General features: G+C 46.1%; 1 protein-coding gene across 2 annotated transcripts in view; it reads right to left on the bottom strand.

The window, feature by feature from the left end:
• The window catches only part of SK (small conductance calcium-activated potassium channel), a 576,811-nt gene that overhangs the window by 25,606 nt on the left and 524,467 nt on the right, over positions 1-26,738 (bottom strand). For both annotated transcript variants that reach the window (XM_075889441.1, XM_075889442.1), the window contains one exon: positions 4,194-4,329. In XM_075889441.1, the coding sequence (XP_075745556.1) occupies positions 4,194-4,329 (136 nt within the window). The remainder of the gene's footprint in view (positions 1-4,193; positions 4,330-26,738) is intronic.

Below are 26,738 nucleotides of genomic sequence, written 5' to 3' on the forward strand. Positions count from 1 at the left end.
GTCGAGATCCTGCACGCGGCCGAGACATTCCCCCGCAAGCAAAGTGACAGGTGTGGAAAGCGGGTTGAGTATGAACATATTGCTTCTTCCGGCGGCGAGGTCAATCGTTGCGAAAGGCAGCGGTAGAGCTCGACGACTCGTGAAGATATCGGAAGGCATAAAAAAGACTGTAGCATCAGTGTAGGCGTTGCATGAAACTGGAACAAGTGCGAAGTTTTCAGGTGGAATATCGGTGTCTTCATGCACGAACAACTTCGGCGGCTGATGAAGAGCGTCAAGTAATGGGACATCACAAAAGGGTGAAAACTCAACTTCAGCGCGTGCGCAGTCGATGACGGCGTTATGGCGGGATAGGAAGTCCCATCCGAGGATGACATCATGCGAACAGACAGCGAGGACAATAAACTCCACAGTGTAAACAATGCCTTCAATGGACACTCTTGCAGTGCAGGCTGCGAGAGGCGTTACTTGCTGTGCACTTGCGGTGTGGAGTGACAGTCCCGAAAGCGGCGTCATGACTTTACGTAATACACGGCAGACATTAGCGGCAATAACAGAAACAGCGGCGCCGGTGTCTACAAGGGCGAAAGTAGAATAACCTTCAACAGTTACTGCGACCACGTTAGCAGGAGAGGGGCGAGGGCTTAGACAGTTCGAAAATGGCAAAGTTCTTGCCTCTTGAACTGCGGTGCTTAGTTTTCCTGGTCAGAAGGTCTGGGCCGGCGACGCATGGGGGAGGGCGATCGCCGACGAGGAGAGGGTGCGCGCGGCGTCACGAAGTCGGGGTCGTTAGGAGGGGCATAGCGAGGTGACGAGACCGGCCCGTATTGCGCGAAGGGTTGGCTGCCGGGTTGCGACGATCGGACATAGTCGCCGAACGTCTGAGGTCGACGGCGGCAGTAGCGGGCAACGAGTCCGGGAGTAAAGCAGGCGTAGCATATCGGTCGGTTATCGGGCGTCCTCCAAGAATTGGCTACTGGTGGTGCCGCCCAAGGTGCAGTATAAGCAGCCGGGTGTGCGGGCTGTGAGCGCGAGGTGTAGGGTAGTTGCGGAAGCCTACGCACAGCGTCCGCATATGTGAACGGCGCTGCTACAGGCTGCATCACTTGCGAGCAGGCGACAGGAGGAGCCACAGGCTGCGCTGCATACGTTAGGGGCGCGGCCACAGGCTGCACGGCTGGCGGATAGGCGACAGGAGGGCCTACCAGCTGCGCGGCACGCTGGCAGTGGGCAAGGCTGGATAGAGGCGGCTCGCGGTGCGCAAGAGGAACAGCTTGGGCAACCTCTTCCGAAATAGCAGTGTGAAGCGGGGCAGGTAGACGGGTGGTGGTCTCGTGGGTGAAGGGCACTAGGGAAAGTTGGCGGGTGACTTCCTCACGGACGAAGGCTCGAACTTGCTGACGCAGCGGTGAATTGTCCGGCAGGGTGTCGAAACTGGACAGTGACTCACCACCATGCTGAGGCTGCCGAGTCAGAGTGCGTTGCTTCTTTAACTCGTCGTAGCTCTGACACAAGGTGACGACTTCGGAAACTGTGCTCGGATTTCTTGCCAAGAGCATTTGAAATGCGCCGTCGTCGATGCCCTTCAGGATGTTTTTGACCTTGTCAGATTCGGGCATGGTGTCATTCACACATCGACAAAGGTCGACGACGTCCTCAATATAGCTGGTAAAGGTCTCGCCAGTCTGCTGAGAGCGGACGCGCAAGCGCTGTTCTGCCCTCTGCTTGCGGACAGCCGGCTGACCGAACACTTCAGCACATGACGTCTTGAAGACGCTCCATGTGGGGATGTTGTGTTTGTGGTTATTAAACCACAATTCGGCGACGCCAGTGAGATAAAATATCACGTGGCCCAGCTTGTCGGCTTCATCCCACTTATTGTTGGCGCTCACCAGTTCGTAGTGCTCGAGCCAGTCTTCGACGTCGGTCCCATCCGCACCGCTGAAGACCTTCGGCTCCCGTAGCGTAGGATGGCCAGGGCAGTTGAACTGGAGCGAAGGCGTCGATGTAGTGGCGTTGGTAGTCATGACAGGTGGTAGCGTACGGCTTCGCAGCTCCAGGGTGTAGCAACGGGGATTAACAGCACCTTCCACCAAATGTGAGGAGGTTTATGAGCCGTTAAAGACAGCGACGAGACAGCGTGAAGAACCGTCCAGCGATGGGCACAGCAATGAACCGAAGCACGAGCCGAGAGAGCCGGGCGTTGGCGATGCTGCTTGCTGCAGGCACATCTTCTTCTTCACAAAACAAACAAACAAACAAACAAACAAACAAACAAACAAACAAACAAACAAACAAACAAACAAACAAACAAACAAACAAATAAACAAACAAACAAACAAACAAACAAACAAAAACTAACGAACGAAAGAAGGAAAAAAAGAGAGAGAGGAAGAAGGAGAAAATAAATAAAGAATAAGAGAATTCTCTGTAAGAATAGGCAACTAACCATAATGGGAGAATGTGGCGACTGTATATCGACCCGGCATGCCGAAATAAGATAAATAGTTGCGTATTGTTCCTGTATTTAGGCTCTTAATTAACGACGGTGTTTTAATGAGCAAAGGAAGAAAACGCAGTGTTGACAGATCCTCATTTCGGTCAGGTCAGGTTAGATTAGGTTGGGGAGCGCACTTGCTTGTCCACAGCGCCTTGATAATATGGCAGCTACGAACATTTCTTTTTTTCGCAGAACCGCCAGGGATGTTTAACGAACGCCAACAAGTCCTATTGGTGCGACACGTGGCACCTAATTGGTGGAACGCAGAGCCCCCTTGGGAGTGGAGAAGGGAAGGGGAGGGGGTCGCACAATGCAAAAAACGAGAAACGTGGAAAAAGCCGACTCTTTATAATTTCTCTGGGTGGATAAACACGAAAATTCCCGGAACAAACGACGGTGCGATACAAAACGACGATAAAACTAGCGAGACGAGTCTGTTCATCCAGGATTCTATGCTTTATTATGCCAATCAGGCCTCAACAGCCATATCGGCTTTTTGGCTTGCAATGAGGTAATTTATAGTGAACCATGTTTGATTGAAGACCAATTAACAAAACGGAGTTATTGAGCCCGTGGATAGCAGCAGTCACTAAAAAAAGAGTGCTCTCGCCGTAAAGTCATCCCTGGAAGCAACTTTATTATTGTCAATCAAAGTTAGAATAAAAACTTATATCCGCTTTATGAGACTACAGGTTGCATTATATGTTACGCCATGAGAGCAGTAATGTACCCCATTATTTTCAGCTACACTCCGTCCATAAAGTATATCAAGCATTGCAACTCCGTCTATCTAGTATTCTTTGTGACGTCTTGCAGTTGCATTCTTTGTGACGTCTTACGACATGTTTATTTCTCATAAATCTCGAGTGAATTTTCTTTTCATGCCAATTTATGACGCGTTTATCTTTTTTTTTTGCGTGCATATGATGGTGACTTGAGATAATACCAACACTTTCGCGTATGAAGTAGCTTGTAACGTCTCCCTACAGGGACATTGAAGAGGAAAACAATTTTTCTTGTATTAGTCAACTAAGCTTACATGATATCAAAATCACCAGCATTCGCATGACAAGCGATAAACAAAGCAAAAAGAAAATGCAGATGGTGACACCACCTTGAATTTCCCACACAAATCACCATGACGTCATAAATTTTGACGGTATCTACTAGGGCGTACGTAATTTCTAGTCGGCAAAAAATGAAATTTATTGTCTTTTGAGTGAGCCAGGCACATAAAATACCAAGTACCAGCAAGTTTCGTCGCGCCAAAGTCGCCGGAACACCAAAAACATATAGATCAAATGACATCTCACGCGAGAACAAATGACATATAAGCCAACAAATACATGTGTTTTTACAAATTCTGTGTGGCGTGGGCACATTTCTATGTAGTGTGGACACATTTCTGTGTGGTGTGGACACTCAGCTTTGAAGAACGTGGACTCATTGTGTAAGCGTTGTGCTATATACATATGTAGAGCCTTGTGTTTGCTACCAAATATGCGATGTCGACTTTTGTGCAAGAGAAGAGGAGTAGCCGGCGCCACGCATTGACACCAACCTCTCCTTATATACATTCAATAAAAAAACAAACCGTCATCAATAGCCTATGCATGCTGCCTGACACCACCATTCGTTCGGGCACCAGCAGAAAAACGAAACAAAGGTAAAACCGTGCAGTGTATGTACACACCATGAGTCCCGTGGTGACCGCGATGCCCCTGCCACAGTACGTGTTGGGCACGATGTCTCCGTAGCCCACGGAGAGAAACGTGATTGCCGTCAACCACATGGTGTTCAGCAAGTTTGCATGCTCCTCGTCGTGGTACCTGCACGCAACAACGTTGCAACGGGGTTAGGCACGGCTGAATGGCCGCCTCCTCTTCGCGACAACATCACACGAAAAGAAAATCCAAACAGGACGGAGGCTAGAAAGGATGAACAGTGAATTAGAACGAGGGCTGCCACTTACAACTAGACGAAGGCAAGTCTTATCATCGAATCATCGCTTCCAAGAACACTGCTTGTTTTGTCACGAGGTAATAAGAGTAACGCGTGCACATTCGACAAGCAGAACGGCAAATATGAAATATGAATGTACGTGCATTCATTCGTAAGCGATGTTTCAGAGTATACAACGGATACAGGCGTTTGAAGCTAAGCTAGCATATGAGTACATGACATAGTCTTTTCCTTGATCATGCCCTCTCGTACATAACCTTCTCATTTACGATGCCATATAGTGAATACACTGAAACAGAGCATAGTCACTGTACAGCGAGTTTTAGAACTGCGTGCGTTGCATCCACAAAAAGCGCCAGTGGTAGTAAATGGGGCGTACGAGCCTCGAGTATGATGGGCTCACGGGTTCGACTTCCATACGGCGTAACTCAACTTCATGACAGAATGGGAGGACAGTGCATGTGAAGGTATTCAAGCAGTATATAATCAGCCGGGGTTCCGCACATAAGGGCACACGCCATGCAATGGAAATCGGCTAGACACGGTTCCTCATATATAGCCATTCGACAAGCACAACTGCAAATATGAAAAGCCAAGCCTGACCTTTTTGCAACACGCAAAGGTTAGGCTTAATCTTTCGTTCTTGCAGCGCACTTGGTGCTATATAAGTGGATACGGCTTACAGGAAGTTCTACTTTTGTGAGGGGGATAAGCAGCATTTGCACCGTGTCCTGCAAAATTCACCAGCACGAAAGACGAAGACGTAGAAACAAAGACGTCCCCCTTAACTTAGCAAGCGGTGCATAAAAGCTGGGTTTCGATGGGAGAGATTCGACTGTGCTTCCTTCCTTCAGAGCGCTCTTCACCAATTTTGAACGTATGTGGACGTTGAAAAAATTCGACAATTACTTTACTTTATAAGGCAGCGTTACATTTCACTGGTATCGCCTTTGTAGAAAATTATATATATAACATAAAAATAAAGGCATGCGGGCCTTTACAAGACACTGGAGCTATCTTTGGTGCTGTAAAACTAATAAATGCACAAACTTTAATAAGACGATCTCAATCACCCGAAGAAACGAGATTTCCGAGTACAGAGTACACATGTACCCACGAAACAGCAAACCAAGAAAACCTTAATTTTCCCCAGCCAGCTTAGTTTTCAAGGCTCCGAAAACCGAAAACTAAAGCGGTTGCTGTGCGCACGCTTGCAGTTTTAAAATAAGGTTGGAACGCCTTTATCGTGTGTATATATATATATATATATATATATATATATATATATATATATATATATATATATATATATATATATATATATATATATATATATATATATATATATATATATATATATATATATATATATATATATATATATATATATATATAACACGAAAGCGCTGCACGGAAAGAAGCGGTGACATCGGTGAAACTATATGCACCAGACAATTTTTAGTTCGAAGGCCGTCTTTCGTTGAAGAAGTATGCAAATGAAAATTTATGTTGCAAGCATCCGATACTATTGCACGTTGTTCGCACTTTGATAATTCCATAAACGTTCCAATAAAATGAAGAGCGCTCTGAAGGATAGGAAGGAAGCACAGTCGCATCTCTCCAATCGAGACGTAGCTTTTCTGTGCCGCTTGCTAAGTTAAGGGGGACGTCTTTGTTTATACGTCTTCGTCTTTCATGCTGGTGAGTTTTGCAGGACGTCGCACCAAGTTGCCTTGGTCAAAGCGCTTCTAGAACAATTTTCTGTTCCACCCAAGAAAAGCAGTGACTTTCAACAAAAACACATTTATTTCGCATAGGAATGCTAGGCACCTCCAGATGTGACTCGTGCAACATTGAGGAAACAATAGGACACAAACTGTGTGCTCGTGACTGCTTTGTAACCGAATAGACATACTTATTCACGCTTTTTTTTAACACATTAAACAACAGATCATTTTAAGACGTTTTTCAGACCATGGTCATATCGAGCGTCGGCCAGCAAAGAGACGCGGGCATTACTACTATTTTGTAGCGAGAGCTACATTGGTCGTAACTTCGCCGTTTCGCTGTGGCCGGTGGCCGCACCGCGTGCTGAGCTGTTGCCTAGCAACAGTCGCAGATGCTCGCCGTGCCATCTGGCATGACATCAGAGGAGGAACCGGTGAAACCGCGTTGCTACAACAGAGGAGGAGCCGGCGTTGCGTCGTAGAAGAGGCGGGTCAGTGGCATTCATCGGCAGATATGGAAAGTGAGTCGGAAAGACTGAAAACAGCTAGGCTTTGTCGTCGGAACAAAACCAAGAGGAGACACTCAGCTGAGGAAACGGTAGAACGAGCCGTACGCCTCGAGAAGCGTAACTGAACAGTAAACCAAGCTAACCAATATGAATAACCGTATACCTCTCGCTTTATTGCTTTTCATTTTCAAAAGCGAGCATTTCATCGCTAATTATCTAGGCAAAATATATAATACCTGCGCGATGCGCAATGCAAAAACAGTGTTGGCATCTTAGAAAACTAGGTATTTTACCAAAATTTCATGAACGATTCTTTTGTTACGTGTGTGGGTGATCGTGCGCGTGATGTATGATCGTAGGATGTACGTACGCGATCGTTCTATATAGCATGGTCGACAGCCGGCACCTGGAGTAGGAAGTCAGGCGACGAACCTGGCTGACCCGTGGTATTCATTAAAAATTGTTATATGACTCCTTACCACAATACGCGGGAAACCGGGTTCGCCGGTCGTTGTCCCATCTCTACGAATGCCGACAATACGTGTATCTGTGATTGCGTCTACTTGTATAGGCCTCTGGTCGCGCTCAAGGATACCAGTGTCTAGCACACATGCACAAAAAAAAAAAAAAAAAAAACAGTATGTCTGACTCCTTTCGCGTAGTCCTGACGTGACATGTATATGACACACTCTAAAGAGGCACGTTATCACCCTTTTCGGTCACACAACTCTCAAAAGAGAGTATATATAATGACCCCCAAAGAGTGTCGACGAAAGAGAGTGATATACGTGGCAAGCCAGAACTCTAAAAAAAAGTCAAATGATTTTCTTTTTCTAGGGCTGTAGGAAAAATACTGGGGCATTGTCTTTAGCCTATGCTTCGAGTACAAACAAGACAAAAGGTACGTCCCGATCTCAACCTTGCCTGCATCTCCAAACTTGCACGTATTGTGCGTGTCCCGCTAGTTGCGCTGTCCCGGGAGCAAGAGCATAGACAGAAATCTTTTTCGGCAGGAAGGGGGGAGGGGGAGGGCACGGGCTCGGCGTGCGAACCTCTGGCTACACCAGTGCCCGTGAGTTCACACTGTTCTGTCACCGTGTTCGAATTTTCTAACGAGTCCGCATTTCACACACGGCTACCTGAGTGTGCGTTAAGCCTGCCCTCCCATCTGAAGGAGAACTTACGTAAGATTTTATGTAAACGTGCTGCATCAGCATGCATTGAAGGTAACGATCCGACACTCGCAAACGAGCAGCTTACGAAACGATCTCGCGTTCGCTTCTCGGCAGCACACTATTCGGTTACAGCTGGGGTTTTCTTGTAATTCGGTTATTCTTGAACTCTAATCTTATTGTTACTCTTTACCATATGGCACAGACAGACGGACAGACAGACAAACAGACAGACGGACGGACGGACAGACAGACGGACGGACGGACAGACAGACAGACGGACGGACAGACAGACAGACAGACGGACGGACGGACAGACAGACAGACAGACAGACAGACGGACGGACAGACAGACAGACAGACAGACAGACAAACAGACGGACAGACAGACGGACGGACGGACGGACGGACGGACGGACAGGCAAACGGACAGACAGACAGACGGATCGACAGACAGACAGACAGACAGACAGACAGACAGACAGACAGACAGACAGACAGACAGACAGACAGACAGACAGACAGACAGACAGACAGACATAGACAGACATAGACAGACATAGACAGACAGCTGTCAGCTTAAGGTATATTTTTGATTCTTGGGAGAACTTATAAGAGAATGATTTCAGATGAAGTTTAATATTTTCCGCATACGAACTACCTTCTTGGTTCGGCTTCGTCCCTCCAATAGGTTGTTCTTTATTGAGTTGGCTTGTACTGTTCCGTCTACAACAGCTCCCTCTTCCACAAATAGATATCGCCGTTAAGACATACAGCCACGGATTGAAAAGTATTTGATGCATGTGTCTCAACCCAACATAAATAAATAAATAAATAAATAAATAAAAAAATAAATAAATAAATAAATAAATAAATACGTTTTGACCTACACTTTATACTAAAGCTCTTCATTTCCTACGCGATGTTTTTAGTATTTGTTTCTGCAAGTTCTTATCAGCGAATTTTTTTCATCAAGTTGCTTTGCCACGGCGGCCTTTGAACAGGTGAAAATGATCCGCGAGCCCACACCAAGACACTTCAACCAAGTTGTAAGCGCACGACGCATAACAGTAAAAAGTAAAAAAAAGGCATGAAAAGAAATGTCTGCTGATGAAAAATGAAACACGCGCGTAATTATAGTATTATTGTTTGTAGTCAGCAAAGCTTTTCCTTCGCGACTTCTATAAAGTAACGCATCTTAATGGCAACAATAAGCGAGTTATTGCGTCCCAGAAAGCGGAACAGCGCTGGAGTTTCTTTTTTAATGGTCTTGAAATTTTTTTTCGTGATACAATGTACTTTCAAAGTAAGATCACATTCTTGGAAAACTTGTTTATTGCGCCTAGGGCAATGTGAGAAAGTATTGCTATAGCCAAATGGCAGCTATACCAAAATCATAGGCAAACGCACTCACGCGTGCGTACATAATCATGCACTTAAAAGAATGCGTGACCGCACACTGTTGCATGAGTGAATAAGATAAGCTGAAGGTGTCTATAAAAAACGCCAAGCCTGCGCAGTAGGCGCAGCACAGTCACTGCGAAAGCTAGACGAGTGGCCTTTCCGAGCCTTTTCAAAACACTCATTAGGTAACTGCTGCAAGCACACTTGCTTGGTTCCCTCTAGGGCATTAACCATGAACTTTCGGGTAGTAGGCCGGCATTCACTATGCTATTTTTCGTCATTCTTCTGAGAAGAATTCTTCGTCATCCGTCATTCTTCGTCATCCGCTAAACGCTTGCAAGGAATTTTGTGCCGCAGTGGCTTACGACCATAAAGAATTATGACGAGTGGATATGCGCCACAGTTAATAGGGGAACATCAAAAATCTTTTGTGATGGTTTGGAGCATTGGACGACCCACTTGTTACGCTATTCGCATTGTGCGACGACTGGTTGTTCTTTCGCTGTTGTAAAACGCTTTATAAGTCGCATTAATGCGATTACTTTCCCGAAATCAAGCCTGCCTAAGGCAAGTTTGACAACAAGTCACAGGCACCGGTGTAGCCAGCACTGGTGTAGCTCGGTAATAAAGAAAAAAAACAACCGGTGTAGTTCAGTGGTAGAACGCTGGGCTGGCACCCAGCGGACAAGGGCTCGAGCTCCACTGTGCCATTGGTGCTAGGTCATGCCCGCCTAAGGCAAGTTTCTCGAAAAGTTACAAGCACCGGCGTAACTCTGTAGTATAGAATATTGGGCTGACATCCAGCAGACCCAGATTGAAGCCCCACTGTGTCATTGGTGCAAGTTTCTTTTTCTTCTAACTTTGCGCGATGTGGTTACGGACACCGGCGGCGGCGGACAACAACAACTGTGCGTGATCCGAAAAGTGATCTCATAACAGCTTTCGCTGTAAAAAAGAGTTCTCGGTTTCTCAGACAAAGAGTGCTACTTACGCATCGCGCGACATTACCACGTAACATCGAGCAACTACCATAAACTTTCACGGTGACTGTATTAACTGTATAAGGGGAACTGTTCGAGGATGTCGTTTCTTTCTTAACCAAATGAAGAGAATATACCTGATATTTGTATGTATCGCGTGCAGTATGAGTTCACACAAATATTCGATATACATATATATAAAGCTAACATGTGAAGTAACGTGCCATACACAAGGAAGCTTCAGAAGCAACAGCCACATTGCCACTACGATCTCTGTGTTGGAAAAAGGCCGAATGTTTTTGTTAACGCAGTGGTCTGGACAATGCAATAACATCAAGTCTGCTTTCGATGTCTACCGTTTTATCCGTACCGTATGCTGCAGCCCCAGTAATAGCGGCATTATTCGTGAACACGGTTGGCTTTAGGAATGAATATCGCGGAGTGATTAGCTATCAAAAAGTTGTGTCCATACAAGTTCCATGTGGTTTAGGGATATGGGGACAGGAAACGCTGCCCGGCGACACAAGTATAAGGGGAGGTGTATTGAAGTTCGTGCCCCCGCATATACATGTAAGAACGATGAGTGTACTGTTGACACGAAAGGCACCGCGCTTCGACGCGCTCCAAACACGCCTCCGGTCAGGCGGCCGGGAGCAGCTTGTGACTAAAGGGTCGCCACGCTCACATTATCACTGGGCTTGCGACATTTCCTGCGCCCCCAGTCGCGCCCACACATCACTGGTTCTCGCGCTAGCTAGCAAGCGTTCGCGGAAACTTGGATAACAATTACGTGTCAAAGATGCGCCAGGGCCATCGAATAGATGGGACTTTGGTCAGCGGCGTCGAAGCATTAATTTAACGTAGCTACGAAGCGCAAGGGAAGAAGGAGGCCGTGAATATTGAAGCGCTAAGTACATGGAGTCAATGAAGCAGTTAGGTTTGCATACTTGGCTGCTAAAACAACGGCCTTTTCTGGGAGGCACTGGCTTGTTAGCTGTGAAGTTAATTACGCCACTGAATATTGGGGCCAGCGAGCTTTTTGTTTGCTTGCGTACGTTGTCTATAGTTTCGACGGAGGCACAGATCCTGACGCTCGTGTGCTTGGACTAAGTGTGCGTTAGAAGTGTGTCGAAATTAGCTCGGAGTACTGCGACGCGGCTTGCCTGGAAGGCTACGATGTAGAACTTTATGGACGATAAAACCCAGAACTCACCGCTTCCGCCACCTTAATACTTGTTAACGAAGCCCTCTATCGTACGTACTTTCTACCCAGCGTAGCCTTCCATGTATATCTATCCCGTCAGTGTGACGGTCTTTCAAACGCCACTGCAAAAGGTAGGCCAATTTCTGCGAAACACAGCTGAGAGTGCGTTAGTTTGTTGGACGAAAACTGTTAATACTCTTCGGAGTGCCGCTCCCCCATTGTGAAACCTGAAGCCTGAAACGTGATCATATGTTTGGAGCTTCCGATGCCTGTTGCATGGGTAAACTCTAGCTAATAGAAAAAGAAACACAAGGCACCGTGGTTAAACGTGGTCAAACTAGACTTGTGAAGCGACAGCAGCAACTGCCGCGCAAAGGATGCCACACGGTGTCCCGAGCGTCGGCGCCTCCACGCGGCGAGCAGAGGCACGGGGTCAACATTTATCATAGTCACGTGACCGGAGTTGATGTCTCGGGGTAGCGCAAGGTAGTAGAGTGTACTAGAAGCGATTGTAGTACATTCACTTGAGGCGCGCGCTCGCCAGCTCGCGGCTCTCGCCAACCGACGGTGAGAGGGTGCACGTGAGAGGAGAGGCAAACCGGCACTGCGCATGTCCGTTACTATGACGACGCACGAGAGAAGGCTCAGCCTCAAGAGCACAAGACTCAAGAGTATCCTAGAGACCGAGGGGGGGGGGGGGGTGAGGGGGCTAGAAAAAGTGGGTAACGATTTAGAGTACAGGGTACTCTACTAAAGCAGAGACTAGAGCTATCCCGTGGGCCTCAATGTCCTAAGCCGCACTAGTAAGTCAGATAAACCTTGCACATTGTGTTTAGAAAAAAAAAATTGGCAGCATATCCACGGAGTGAATGATGCAGAGTGGGGCAAAGCATCCGTCTGTCCATTCGTTCTTGCTTCCGTCTGTGCACGCGTCCGTCTGTGTGGCCGTCTGTGCGTCCGTGCGTCCATCCGACCGTCCGTGCGTGCGAAAAAACCCGTGTATTCATATTTATTCGAACGTTAAACAACCATAGAACTTCAAATTAACGGCGAAGTCCATCACTGCGGCGTTTTTCCATGATGATGTCGTTGTTATGGCACATTAAACCTCATAAGTTATTCTTCTTCTTATTAGTACTATTATTAGTCTATACGTATTTCTTTAAATATGAGTTCAGTTGGTCTTGCTCGCGAGGCTGATAAAATCGAAAAAGCCTGGAACAGTGCTTGACTCGTGAACGTTGTTGAACGAACAGGCATGTTTTTGAGACGTATTATTTTGATAGTATTTCTGCAATATACCCTATAAACATTGTCGGGACTCATGAGTCAAACTGACTGTTACAAACCATACAAATAAAATTGTACAAAAGAAAGCTACAAGGACTGGAAACGTCTACCGGATGATCTCGTCAATGAAACTGATAATGAATCCTTTTTTTCTTCATTGTAACAACTCCTACAATATCACTGCCACTAAGAATGGTTTGCTGTCTCGAAGCGTGTGCGTGTTTTCAAATGCATGACTGTGACGTTGTTTTCACTCACCAATATTCGAGTGTTTTTTTTTCTCTTAAAATATTTTGAGTGCTGGTTTATTTGTTAAATCTATTGTTTTGATTGAAAACTATGTAGTTAAATTATTATGTGTACCTCTCCTACGTAATGCCTCACGGCGATGTAGGTGAAATGTAAATAAATAAATATTGTTTCTGCGCCAGTGTCCGGTGATCGCGCACATTGTCAACAAGCCACGTAATAAAGAAAAAGAAAACGTGCGCGGGTCATATTGCGTGCGCGCACCTGCCGCTAAGCCCGGGCCTTAGCTAAAGCCTCCTTGTCCGCAGCGCAGCGCGCTAGTGCAGCCGCAGGCCGGCGGTTAAATTAAGCCGCGGCGCGCGGAGCAACGTGCCACTGAGCATCGGGCGCATTGTGGAACTCCCATTGTGTTTGGATGGCGACGGGCACGCGACAACGCTCCTCAAAATCCACTGCCATCCTCCAGCCCTTTATGCACGCAATCGTGTAGATAGATATGTGGGGTTTAACGTCCCAAAACCACCATATGATTATGAGAGACGCCGTAGTGGAGGACTCCGGAAATTTCGACCACCTGGGGTTCTTTTTTACGTGCACCCAAATCTGAGCACACGGGCCTACAACATTTCCGCCTCCATCGGAAATGCAGCCGCCGCAGCCGGGATTCGAACCCGCGGCCTGCGGGTCAGCAGCCGAGTACCTAAGCCACTAGACCACCGCGGCGGGGCAGCAATCTTTTTCTCAAAACAATAAACAAAAACACAACAATAATGAAAAGTAAAGAGAACAGAAAGATGAAGGAATACAGCGATGGTTTTTTTCCAGCAATTTTACGAAACGGCAACGCAAAGTAAGAAAAAAAATAGTGACAGGAAAAAAGAAGAGATCGGGATAAAAAGAAATTGACGTAACTGAGAAACATAAAAAAAAAGTAGTGTTTGTCGTGCCTGCCGCGGCATGGCGTTGTTATCAGCTATGCATACAAAGGCACTGGCGTGCGCAGCTGCACGTGCAGCGTGTGTGCGGCGTCATTTCCCGTCATCTGTTTTGCTGGGCAGACGTTTGCTCGCGAAAAGCAAAGTTTCGTTTTCTCCCCGAACGCGAGACAGGCGATTGGTGGCTTCAGAGGAATAAGCTTCCCCCGTCTTTCCCTGAGAAGCCTCGCTGCGCGACGGGAGGTGAAGGAAACGAGACGGCTGCGTATCATTTACTGAAAGAGAGAGAGAGAGAGGATAAAGGGGCCGTAAAAACCGCGCAGAGAAAGCGAGAGAGAAAGAAAGAGAGAGATAGTATGTGAAGTTATAGAGATAAGGTAAAACTGAGGGAGAGAGAGAGAGATGCAGAGACATCGCGTCGCATTTCCACAACTAGCCAATCGAACAAAGCGCAGTGTGGCGCCATTAGCGAGAAATTGCGCAACCTCGGAATTTTGCTCTGACTCGCGACATGCGAGAAGCCGTCACCAAGGCAAACTTCGCGAGGTCAACTTTCGGAATGTGTGCACGCGTAGAGAAGGGAACGCTGGACGTGGGCGTCACACTTTGAAGCGATGGCGGATGTTTCGAAATATCCGCGGCGTTTGTGCAGGGAGATGATACGACGAGAGACGACCCAACTGCCGGACAACGGGACAGAGTGGGACATGTTTACGAAAAGCGGAATCGGGTGGCACAACGCCCACCGCACTTCTATCGAGATTCGAAGTCAGCTGGTGCGAGACATATCAACCGATGCGCAGCTGTCTCTGCATATACTCGCGCACGTGAAAACGCAGCTTATCGAGTTGACGTTGCTTCGGTAAGCAACGATATAAACTAACACCATACAAGAGCGTAAAGCACATAAAAAAAAAACAGAGCAAGACACCAACAAACTGTTTGCATGCCATTTTAGGATGTTATGAAATAGAGAAAAACGAAAGCATGAAAGTCCACGTGTAGCGATTCTACTTTGATACTCCTCACAGGAGGAAAACGGATGGAGAGTGAAAAAAAAGAAGAAAAAAAAAAGAGTCGATGGGGAGGTTTGTTTGAAGGAAAATGAACGGAAGCTATGCCTCACACTTTCGGGGCCATTAGATGTGTCTTAATCTGGCGCGAAAACAAAAAAGCGCACCACATTTTTTGGTGCAACGTTAGTTTCCAAGTTAGCTATGGTCTGTGGAGTCATGTGAGGTACATCAAATAACAAGCGCGTGTGTAGCGCCGCAGTATTGTATACACGCATTTTACTATGATTAGAATGCCGGAAAGTTTAGACACGCAAAAAGAGACGTGGAGACAGACAGACAAAAGGATATATATATATATATATATATATATATATATATATATATATATATATATATATATATATATATATATATATATATATATATATATATATATATATATATATATATATATATATATATATATATATATAAGGAGAGATAGACAGATAGATGGAATTGAAGGTCCCCCACCGAGTTGGTAACGTGAGACGCCGCATAGCCGAAACCTTTGTCCACCTTCATTACTAACAGTGTAGTTCAGCGATTGACTAAGCCGCGTACCCTACCGTTCCTCTTTCATGTTCCTAACTTATCTGAAGGTGAAACTGCGGACACGAATCAAGAGTAAGCTTATACGACCCTGCGCTCGCCATACGACCGCCATTACCATAAAGGGCCGTCACTAAAACAGAGCTTAAATAAACCTTAATTGGTTTCGTGTTAGCAGGCAGAGTTATTTTCCACCAGAATTACACGCAAACGCATACAAAGCACATTGCTAGCGTAAAGAAAACTGATAAAGCAAAGCAGACGGAAATTTCAACATTTTATCTATCCCCGCCCCGCGGGCCTGCCACTCGTTCGCAAAAACGGGACCGAGACCAGCGTGAAGTCCGACGCGAAAATTTCCGTGAGTGTACACGCCCGCTATTTGTGAATCTATCTGGGGAAGTACATAACGTACGCCATAGGGACAGCGAATTATACCGACATGCCAGACAAGGACGGAATAACGCAATTACAACTACGTTCGTTCACGGGAGGAGCTTCCCCTTTTTCCCCTAATGATCACTTCGTTAAAACAGAGGGAAGACACGACAATGGAGACAAGTCGGGAACCACTCGCAATTTGTAACGGCGCGTGGCATAAACATTTATACTGCTCGCTTAAAAAGAAGAGAAGCGTTCCGCTTTGAAAGGGTGTCCTCCGGATGCACGCGGCCGCCTTCGAGCCCTTAGCAAGGAAAAATGAATTCGAACAACTGCTAGAGCATTGCCACCTCCTCCCTCCACTCTTCACTCACACACACACACACGCGCACGCACGCACGCAACACACACACACACACACACACACACACACACACACACACACACACACACACACACACACACACACACACACACGCACGCACGCACGCACGCACGCACACACACACACACACACACACACACACACACACACACACACACACACACACACACACACACACAACATATCAGCGGTGGGTCAGCTCAGCCATCCAGTGCGCTGATCCATAATTCGATTATGGTGGCACTGATTGAATTTGTTCCAGGCTTTCAAACGCTTTCAACGTCGCCGACGCGAGAGTGCAGCGGGCGCATTCGACCAAACGGTTGCACCAGCACGCAGAGTTTCAAAACGTTGGGCTGACAACTGGGGACAGGCAAAGTATGTTGTGCTATGGTGTTGGTTTTAGTCAATGGGCCGAAACCACGTTTGCGGACGCTCAGTGGGTCGGGATGAGGACTCCGATTCGACGTCTTCTAATAGTTGAGGACAGCGATGTTCGAAGCTATCGCGGCTGGGTACGAAATGGTTATAAACAAAGGGGTATGTAAAGACCATCTGAACGCCGTTCTACAAAGCCGTCGTTTTAGAGGCCTCAGACGTGACGTCTTTAACGAGGCGAGTGAGTTCTGATGTAATGAGCGCACTTTCAGAGAATGGAACACGCTGACTAGCTCATTTGATATGCCAGCGCCAGGATGGCACTGAAAAATTTTGTAGCTGTTTGCTCAGAACAAGAGCTATAACATTCAAGAGGTGGATTGACCATGCAGGAGACGATCATAAGTAAATGCAACAGGAAAAGCATAAACAAGATACATTGGTTAACACAATGAAATTGCAACTTAATTTGGCATGAATATTTGGCATGAAGAACCCATTGGACACATCACTGAACTTACGGGGTGCTGCCATAACGAACGTGTAGCGGGAACCCATATGTCGTGTAAAAAGCTACAATAAATTACGATGTATGTATCAAACCTGTATGAACGACGAATGCTTGGCAATATTTGCAAAGCGCACTCTTTTCTGTAACATAACGTAGATTGTTTTTCAAACCCATTTTAAATAAGCCTGCGTCTCTTCAAGTTAGCCCCTTTACTTTCCATCATAAGGAAAGGACAGGAGAAAAAGGAAAGAAAGAATACGGAACTTCTGCATGGCGAGAATTTTACTTCAGTTCAACTAAAGCGGTCATGTTGGCACTGAGCAAAGAAAATAAAAAAAAGTAGAAGATGGCATGATTTTTTCACTTTATATATAGCCACAGTCACCTTTGTAGTAATATACCTTGCTATTACTGCAACACAAGGAAAAAAAAACACGAAAGAAATTCCACGAAAGAAAAAAAAAATACGACGAAAGAAATTACGAGTGAGACTTCTTGTTCAAAGAGGCGTCATTTCCTAACACGGCTAAAAGCAAGCGGCAAAAAACGGTTATTTGGTGAAACCACTTGTACATGTATGTAGATATACCCTGTCGCACGTCTGAGAGAATAGCAGTACTTCGCTCACCCGCACTACCAGAAGTGTCAAGAAACTAGCGAAACAAATGCAGTTATGCCCAAGTTAAGCTTGTATAGTCGTGCGTACCAGCACACAGGTCGTGTATTCTGATCACAGTTATTGCGGAAGACGCTTCTTCGTTCAAGGATTTTTTGAGAGGTACGCAACGAAGGTGTGTTCCGCTATGGCGATATGCTGCGCCTCTAAGCTGGGTCACTCAACGCATGAGAGAGTTAATTGATTGGCGAGGTATCCGAGGTTACGCGTGAATATCGTGTCACGGTGATGTATTCTCGGGACGGCTCACTGCCCTCCCATACCTGAGTACGCAGTACTCGAAATCATTAACAACATTTTCTTAACACAGCTGCGCCAGGGCGTCGTCCGACTCCTGTAAACGCTTCTACCGCTCTCTTTATTTATTTGAATAATGAAAGATTTATGAATTGGTTACAGGTAAAGAGAGTAACTTGACCTCGTTTCAATTTCTTGAAAGCCCATATACTTACTGACAATTAGAAAACACTGCCGATAGCGGGAAGGGAGCCTTAAGTACGAGTTACCGTTCTAAGTTTAATAATGGTGGCCTTTGATTAACATCTCGTAGAAGTGAACTGTAATTGAAAATAGCATTGAAAAATATGGCAAACAAAAATGACTCAATACCGAGAAGGGTAAGTTAACAGCACTAGTATACGATCCTATAATAAAAAAAGAGAAAACAACACACGGTATGATGTTACGTGGCATTGGTATGAAGGTAGCGATTGATTTCTTCAAGGATGTGATGAAACTATTTATTGATTCAGCTCTGTATGTTTATGCACGTGCTCATTTGGGAGATGTTCTGCGAGTTTAACTGCAAATTAACTAACTTGTTTGCACAATCTACACTTCCGGTACACCTTACTGGCATGAGTAAATTTAGGTATGCTAATAACAGCGCACAGTTTAAATAAAAGGGAGTGACGGAGGGAGCAACAAACCCAATAGCACGGTAGTAATGAAAATATTAAAATTCAGGTTGGGCAACTGCATATGCTATTGCACCTCACAAATTTGATGTCGACGCTGGTTAACATAGCAAATAGCGTCACACACACACACAAAAAAAAAAAACAGTTGGCCCCGCTTCCTTTAACCAACTTCGCTTGCTTGGTTGGCCATTTCAAGTTAAAAGTTTGATGAGTTACAGACTTAGAAAGGTCTCTATGTATTTGACTGTTTTTCGTGATGTTCACACATTGATTAAAATAGTCGACTTTACGGTACCAGAAAGCTTGCCGCTCAATCGTAACTTCATCCGCTTCAATTTCTTCCCCGTTGATCAATTAACAACATAATGATGCTGCTCAGGAAACCTACATGAATACGTGAATATGACTTTTCTGGTGCGGCAACATCTTTGAACTTCACTGTTCAAAGTTTGCCACCCGAAGTCTGTGAACATTTAGCCTGAAGTGAGGTTAACTTGAGTTCCTCGGTATTAGTACTGTTGTATACGTGACCTCATGACCTGGAAGAAAATGTGGCTGACAGCATAGGCATGCGACATGTGATTTGTCACCACTTCAGGTAGGCGAAGGTTCATCAAAGGCTCACCCCCCGCTACTTCCGGGTGCATGAATATGCTTTGTCCAGTTTTCGCACTGGACATTGTGTCCGTGAATCATTGTCAGTAAACGCACTTGACAGTTATCAAACGACAACAGATTAATTGAATCGTACTACAGGACTATGTAATGCACCAAGAATCAACAGACATCTGACCTAACAATTAGAAGTTTAGGACAATGAGTGCTTTCGTACGTTGATGTGTCCCGTTCCAAACCATCGCGCCACTTTTTAAGCGACACCACTCGGCGCATTTCGCATTATATCTCCTAATAGCCCGACTACAATCTGGATGTGTGAACTTAGCGCAGCAACATTAATTGTCAGTAGTATCTTGAAGCCGTATATATCTGTCACTACTTCCTTGATATGCGCAGGATCCATATGAAGAGCAGAATTCATCCTTAGTTTAGGTTTCCAGTCTTGAAAAGTTAGCAGAGCAAACAAACCACGTCGCATGCACCATATGTTTATACGGTACATGCGTACGTATACATAGCTAGGTGCACTGCCACCTACCTATGTATCACTATTCACTATCAACATCCAAGTTACGCAAATTAATCTTACCATAACGTCCGTATCATAAGGTAAGACTAAACACACTCCGGGCGCATACGCGCCATATAACCAGACTGCCTGACCACCACCTCGCTAGCCTGCCACTAGAAAGACCAAAGACAGAGTTCGCCAGAGTTCTTGCGGCTAACCAGCATTCCATCTCCTGGAGGTTCTCAACCACAACCATACCGCTATGTCTGGAGTGAAGCCTGCAAAGACCACCTGTACACCTTGCAATGCCGGGAATATACAAAAAGGCTAGCCCGATATCTGCAGATCTTATTGGACGTTTTACATATATTGTATGCTAACCGAACTCATATTTATACGAACGATTCAGTCTCGGAAAGATCGATGGACACCTTTGTGGTTCCATCTCAGTCAACCACCGTCGAGTTCAAAACTTTACATGTCACTACATCTACGGGCTCCGAGCTCACCGCTCTTCTAGCCGCGATGAAGTTAGTTATGCGAGGGTGCCCTGGCAAGTGGGCTACATTCTGCCATTCCAAGGCGGCCCTTCACTGTGTGCTAAGTCTGCGCCGCGGGAACTATCATCAGTTGGTGTCTCAGTATAAGAAAATCAGTCAGCGTTTTACTAACCAAGGACATAGCCTTTGAATGGTTGCCGGGTCACTGTGGGATCATTGTTAACTACCTCACCGACAACGCTGCCCGATGTACCCGCAAAGGAGTGGCTACACTGCTTATATTCTTGTCAAGGGTTGACGCTGCAAGAGAACTTCGCCACGTCGCGCATAATGCCACCCTTATGCATTAGAATCTTCCACTGAACTCCACTCGACGCCTACAAAACCTCGGTTCATTACTCCAAGTACAACTGCCATCAAAGAATTTACGACTTGATGCTACAATGCCGTGTCGCGTCTGGGTCGGCGTAGCCTTTACCAACTCATTCAGTTATCACATTGGTATGGCTGACTTCCCCAATTGTGATAACTGAAATCGTGCAGAAGCTATTGACCCTGTCCTCTGCCATTGTCCCGACTTTGAACGAGATCGCTGGACTCTCCAGCGTGCCTTGAAGAGACTGGACGATCGTCCCTTTTCTCTGGAGAAGATCTTGGGCTCGTGGTTTTCAAAATCATTAAGCCAGAAAGCCACACGAGCCCTTCTGAAATCCCTGAAGGCAACATCACTGGGCGACCACCCGTGAGACCTTGAACTATGTGTGTGGTGTGCAATGTTCATCTCCTTTTATATCTCTTACTCCCTAAATTCCACCTCTCCCGTTTAGGGTAGCAAACTGGACTTAGTCTAGTTAACCTCTCCACCTTTATTATATTATTTCTTGCTCTCTATCTAAACTTCATATGCCGCTCACTTTAATTCATCTAAGTGCTCCACTTACGACGCCTCTCTACTAAGGCAGAGATCACCACCGGCGTTAACCCCTGCTTCGCGTCGTTCGATGTGTTTACCAAACTTGCTGTTCATCATCTACCCCCAGAAAGTGTTGCTCTTCTGCGCGCATGCTCCTTCGCTTGATTTAGTGGTTAGTAGTCTTACGTTATTGCCCTTCGGGTTTCGTTAAGTACGCCGGCTTTAGAAATCAACACCACCAAGCGTAGCGCCCGTTTTAGTCGCGTATAGAAAAAAAAAAAAAGACGACACCGTATTGACAGATTTGTCTACTTATCCAATACGAAGGACAGCGTATCACTGAGGCCCGTTACCGAAGTTTCTGTCGTTTTTTGATGTACCTATATCTCGACTGTTGTTTTTTTTTTTCGTGACTGTCTCCCGTAAAAACGCCCGGCGGGCAACGAATAAAAGCTGCTTTAGCGGATGCTTATAGAGATAGCGTGAGATGTTTTTTCAGCACCGAGATTACCACCCGAAGAGGGTGAGCCCACTCCTAAGAGACACAGATTTGCTTTTAAACGCCAAATCGATCACACCGAGGCGTAACGGCGTAACCTCGGACAACAGCGCGGATATAGATAAAGCCTGCCGAAACAAAACACAAGGAGAAGTTCCCGCGGACGTAGGGAGGATTCAGAGCAAGTGTGACGCGATTGACAAAGGCCGCCCCACTAAAAGGTCGGAGAGGATAAGAAAAACTGAAGGCAATCGACCGAAGCCGCAAGAGTGCTTTCTTGCGCCTGAACAAACAACGGAACGCGTACACCGCACGTGGTGCCAGATCAGAAATTGAGCAAGAAAACAGGAAGACCAGTACGAGACATGGTCTTCGACAGTTGCGTGCTGCAACTTGTGAGATAAAGGTAAGAGAAAAGATTTTCCCCCGCTGGCCGCGAGAGCGTCGAACAAAGGGGAAGCTTTATTCCGCAGCCGGAAGTGGAAAAACAGGAAGTCGCCCGGGCGGCGCTGCCGAGCCGGAAGTTAACGAAAGAGTAAATTTCGATTGTCGGCTCACTCTGCTGTCAAGCACAGAGACGATCAAGCGATGAAGAAATAACAATAATAAGAGTGATGGAGTAAAAAAAAAAAAACGCTGGTCATCTTGCGTGACTGAAGTGAAGGAGAATCGAACAAGGCGCAGGCACCATGCGCCCCGCGTTTTGCTATGAGCGATGCTACACACGTCAACGTCTGTGACAGCTGTGCCAATGTTTGGACACCACAGGGCAACCCATTATCGGAGCTCAATTCTCTTTCACTCTTAAGTGATACGCAAGAAAAATATTTATCTTCCTAAAAGTGCCAAAGCCCTTGGTGCTATAAAACAAAGTGCCGTGTTTAAACACGGTTAAAAATCACAGCAAATCCTTAGAGTGAATGATGATGAGTGGGGCGAAACGTCCGTCCGTGTGTCCGTCCGCCCGTCTGTCCATGTGTCCGTCCGTGTTGCGTCTGGACGGACGGATGGATAGAGAGAGGCACGGTCCCACGCACGGACTCACGGACGGACGGAAGTGTGGACGGACGCACGGTCAGACTCACGGAATGATGGACGCTTCGCCCCGCTCGTCATCATTCACTCCGTGGATATGCTGTGAAAATCACTAACGGCATCTGATTATATTATCCCCATGTATATTTACACAGAACGCCATTTATAGAGGAACTCATAAACTAATGATGACATGCAGGGTTTAACGTCCCCAAACCACCATATATGATTATGAGAGACGCAGAAGTGGAGGTCTTGGGAACTTTTGACCACATGGGGTTCTTTACATGCAGCCAAATCTGAGCACACAGGCCTACAACATCTTCGCCTCCTTCGAAAATGCAGCCGCCGCAGCCGGGATTCGATCCCGCGATCTCCGGGTCAGCAGCCTAGTGTACCTTAGCCACTAGACCACCGCGGCGGGGTGCAACTCATAAACTAGAGGCGGCTACTACTACTACTACTACTACTATTACTACTACTACTACTACTACTACTACTACTACTACTACTACTACAGAGGAGGGAACAACCGACGGCGTAAGGAGCTGCGCCCCTAGAAGAGCTTGTTTAATAACAAAACAATTAGAGAAAAGGCGGAGGACCCCGCAGGGTGCAATGGAACGTAAGCTGTTAGAAATAACATTAAGAGATCGGAGGACAGCAGCATAGGTAAGGAAACAGACATATCCTAGTTGACATCAAACGAAAAAAAAAATGACCTGGGCTGGCCTCGTAATGCGTGGAACAGACAAGCGGCGGACAGTAAGAGCAACAAAATGGTTGTCTCGAATACTATAAGTACGTGTCTTCTGTCTCTACCAATCAGTTCTGGAACCAAGAGGAAGCACGTAGGACTAATACGAAGAAAAGTGAAAGTAGCCTAATTCTTAAATGTGTGTCCGAGCTTCCATCGTCGTCAGCGTAATCGGAATGTGCTTCTCACAAAACACCAGAGCTCACAATATATGAAATAGTAGAATAGCGACCATGGCCTTAAAAGAATGGTAACGGTGTAGTGTCTCTCTGGCTTCCAGGTCATTGTTGGTAATGATATCGCTGACGAGGCTTTCTGGTGTGCCCACGGATGTGCACGCTACATTAATATTGCTGGTTAGTACTGCGGATTATTGTGCCATACTGGAACACAACCGCTCAAATAACTATCTTTCTGGCTAAAATAATTAGAACAAACACACAATAGTTAGGGCTGAATGTTGCGCTCTATTGGTTCTGCGTTAAGTAAACTGTAAGAATCTTCAGCAAAATGCCATTGGATGAAGAAAACGAGTTTGAAAAAGTGAATAAAACACACATTTCTCTTTGCTTGTTTTGAAGCTTGGAAGCTTTGGGTGCTTGAGAATGCGTAGATCACGCCCAACGCACCTTAAAGTGCTTGTTCAGATTTTTAAGCGAGACGCGTTTGGATGCTCGTCTTTAGAGCATGTGATAATGTAGCTAATGTACACAGACTTCGTGCGAGTCCTACCCAGCACGGAGCACCATGTGCAGTGACTCATTGTGCCATAGCATAGTCACCTCTCATCATGCCTCCCTCTTCCTCTTGCTTTCCTTTTTCCCCTTACCCACATGAAGAATAGCAGGCATAAAACCCACTTTTCATGCCGACCTTTTCTCCTTATTCTTATTGAACATCATCTCATGCTAAGAAAGTAGCCAGAGCTTTCCAAGCACTAAACTTACGTCTTTCAGCACTGCTGACTAAGCCCACCCATGGACCACAATGGTACTCTCCACGGCCACCACGTTCAGCGTGCGCATACAAAACACTCGAAACAAATCAAACTCTCGACTTTCGCCGCCAAACACGAAAGTGTCGCACGAAAATGGATTGCACGGAGTGAACAGGACTAACTTGGACGCTCGTCCTACCATGAAAAGAACATACATTTAACGCACGTAGCGTACTAAGCGACGATGCGACTGGCTCCCACCGAAAGACTCAATGGCACCAGGGAGCGCGATCACGGCGTCGGCTGCTGCATAACACCCGAGTCCCGTTCTGTGGCCAGGCCACATAAAGAGCCCGAATTCGCGCGTAGCTGCTGCGCCTCTACGCTCGGCGATCGCCGTCTCCTCCGTCTCGGATCAGGGCATCGCCAAGGCCGTAACCAGAGAAGAAGACCGATGGATCGGAGCGTGGCTCGTCTTGTCCATTAGCGGGAGAGCACGCGTGGAAGAGATATGTATATATACTTCGAAAGTAGATAACGAACGAGCGTCGGCGTCTCTGCTAAAGTAGAGTGGAGAGACTCTGTTGTGCGTCCCTTTTCGGAAAGCTATGGGGACTATAGGTAAAGTGTTTCGGCGTGGTCACACAAGACCGACAACCAGAAAATAAGAAAAAAAATTAAGAATAGAGCATTGTAGGATGCTGCTTTTCTTAGTGGTTGTCAGTATTCCCTTCTCGTCGAATACCATATAGGCTGTAGAGTTGATGCGGTGCGCAGCCCACATCAAGACGATAGGTGAGATTGACAAAGACCTCAGCTGCATCGTTTACGGCACTGCAGTGAAGCCCGATCGTTCATGACGTCACGAGGCTCATCGGTAGTGGTCATCGTAAGGAACCGAAGTGAACCACTGAGAGCCGGATCAATGCAGATAGACGACGCCATGACGATGCAAACGACGCATGCCTGTTTAACTATTTACGACATTGCGGCTACTTCGTGAGGGGTGCTAGGCACGATCTCAGACCCTTTTGTGAATACTAATAACATAAACTCTCCAGCCAAAAGATATCTGTCGAAGATGTTCACCTTTTAACCTTTTTTGAACCTTTTGTGAATGTAATCCGGGAGATGTAGATACCCCCGTAACGATCGCTTTGGTAGGATTTCACCTTAAACGTTCTTGCACTCCACTGCAGAAAATAAGCAGGAAAGGAACATGTTGCGTTGCACGAATGCCAATGGAGTTCTGTTGCGTTACACAAATGCTAATGGTATTATTCGCGTCTCATTCTCATTCAGAGTGCGGAGTGGGCTTTTGCGGGCACCAGTAACGTGACGATGAACGTCGAAATATAGAATTAGGTTGTGCCGAATGTGGCCCACATGCTGATTTGTTGCTAGGCATGCTATGGCGTCTCTAGCAACGAATCGCAAGGTTAAGAGCTCGAGTTCACGCAGAGTCATGCAATAGCAACAGAAGCCCTCGCGATTATCCTTCTAGCTTACTACTTCGCACTTGACTTTTATCGACACATTACCACGCAAGCTGTAGACCAGACAAACAGTTAGAAGAGACGTTTGGTCGATGAGTTTCATTGATGTAACTTCCTAAACAGCAGCTTCTCTCGAGATATTTCTGCCCTTTTTTTCCCCCGACGGTGATTAGACCTCAAAGGTACATCGCATTGAGGAATCGAGATGGCGTTACAAGTCTTTGTTTGAAAAAAAAAAATGCTAGCTTGAATCCTACAGCACCTTTTCGATGAAGCACTGAAGAATGGTTTAAATTGTCGGATATTTTGTGAATGCACCAAGAGAGGCACTCCTGCTACGTTCAGAGTGGCCAAGAGAAAACTAACTACATTACGCCTGAAATGAAAAAGAATATATACGGTCTTCTGTTTTCAACGCACCATTCTTATGATAATACTGACTGGTGGTGAAACTAACGCGGTACGGGTAGTTATTTGTGAATGCGTCATTGAAAAAAGTGGGTGGTTCAGTATGTCAAAAGATTACAGAGATGAAATAGCTTTTTAAAATCATTTTTTTACCGTGAGCTGTTACAGCCTACCAAACAGCTCTATGGATTTGTGAAATAACAGTTGGTCCTATGTCTTCTGCTTTAGAACAACAGTTTACGTTGTGCGACATGTTGGGTCCAGTGCCCAGACT

This window comes from Rhipicephalus microplus, chromosome 3 (assembly GCF_043290135.1).
Source record: "Rhipicephalus microplus isolate Deutch F79 chromosome 3, USDA_Rmic, whole genome shotgun sequence".
NCBI classification, from domain to species: Eukaryota; Metazoa; Arthropoda; class Arachnida; order Ixodida; family Ixodidae; genus Rhipicephalus; species Rhipicephalus microplus.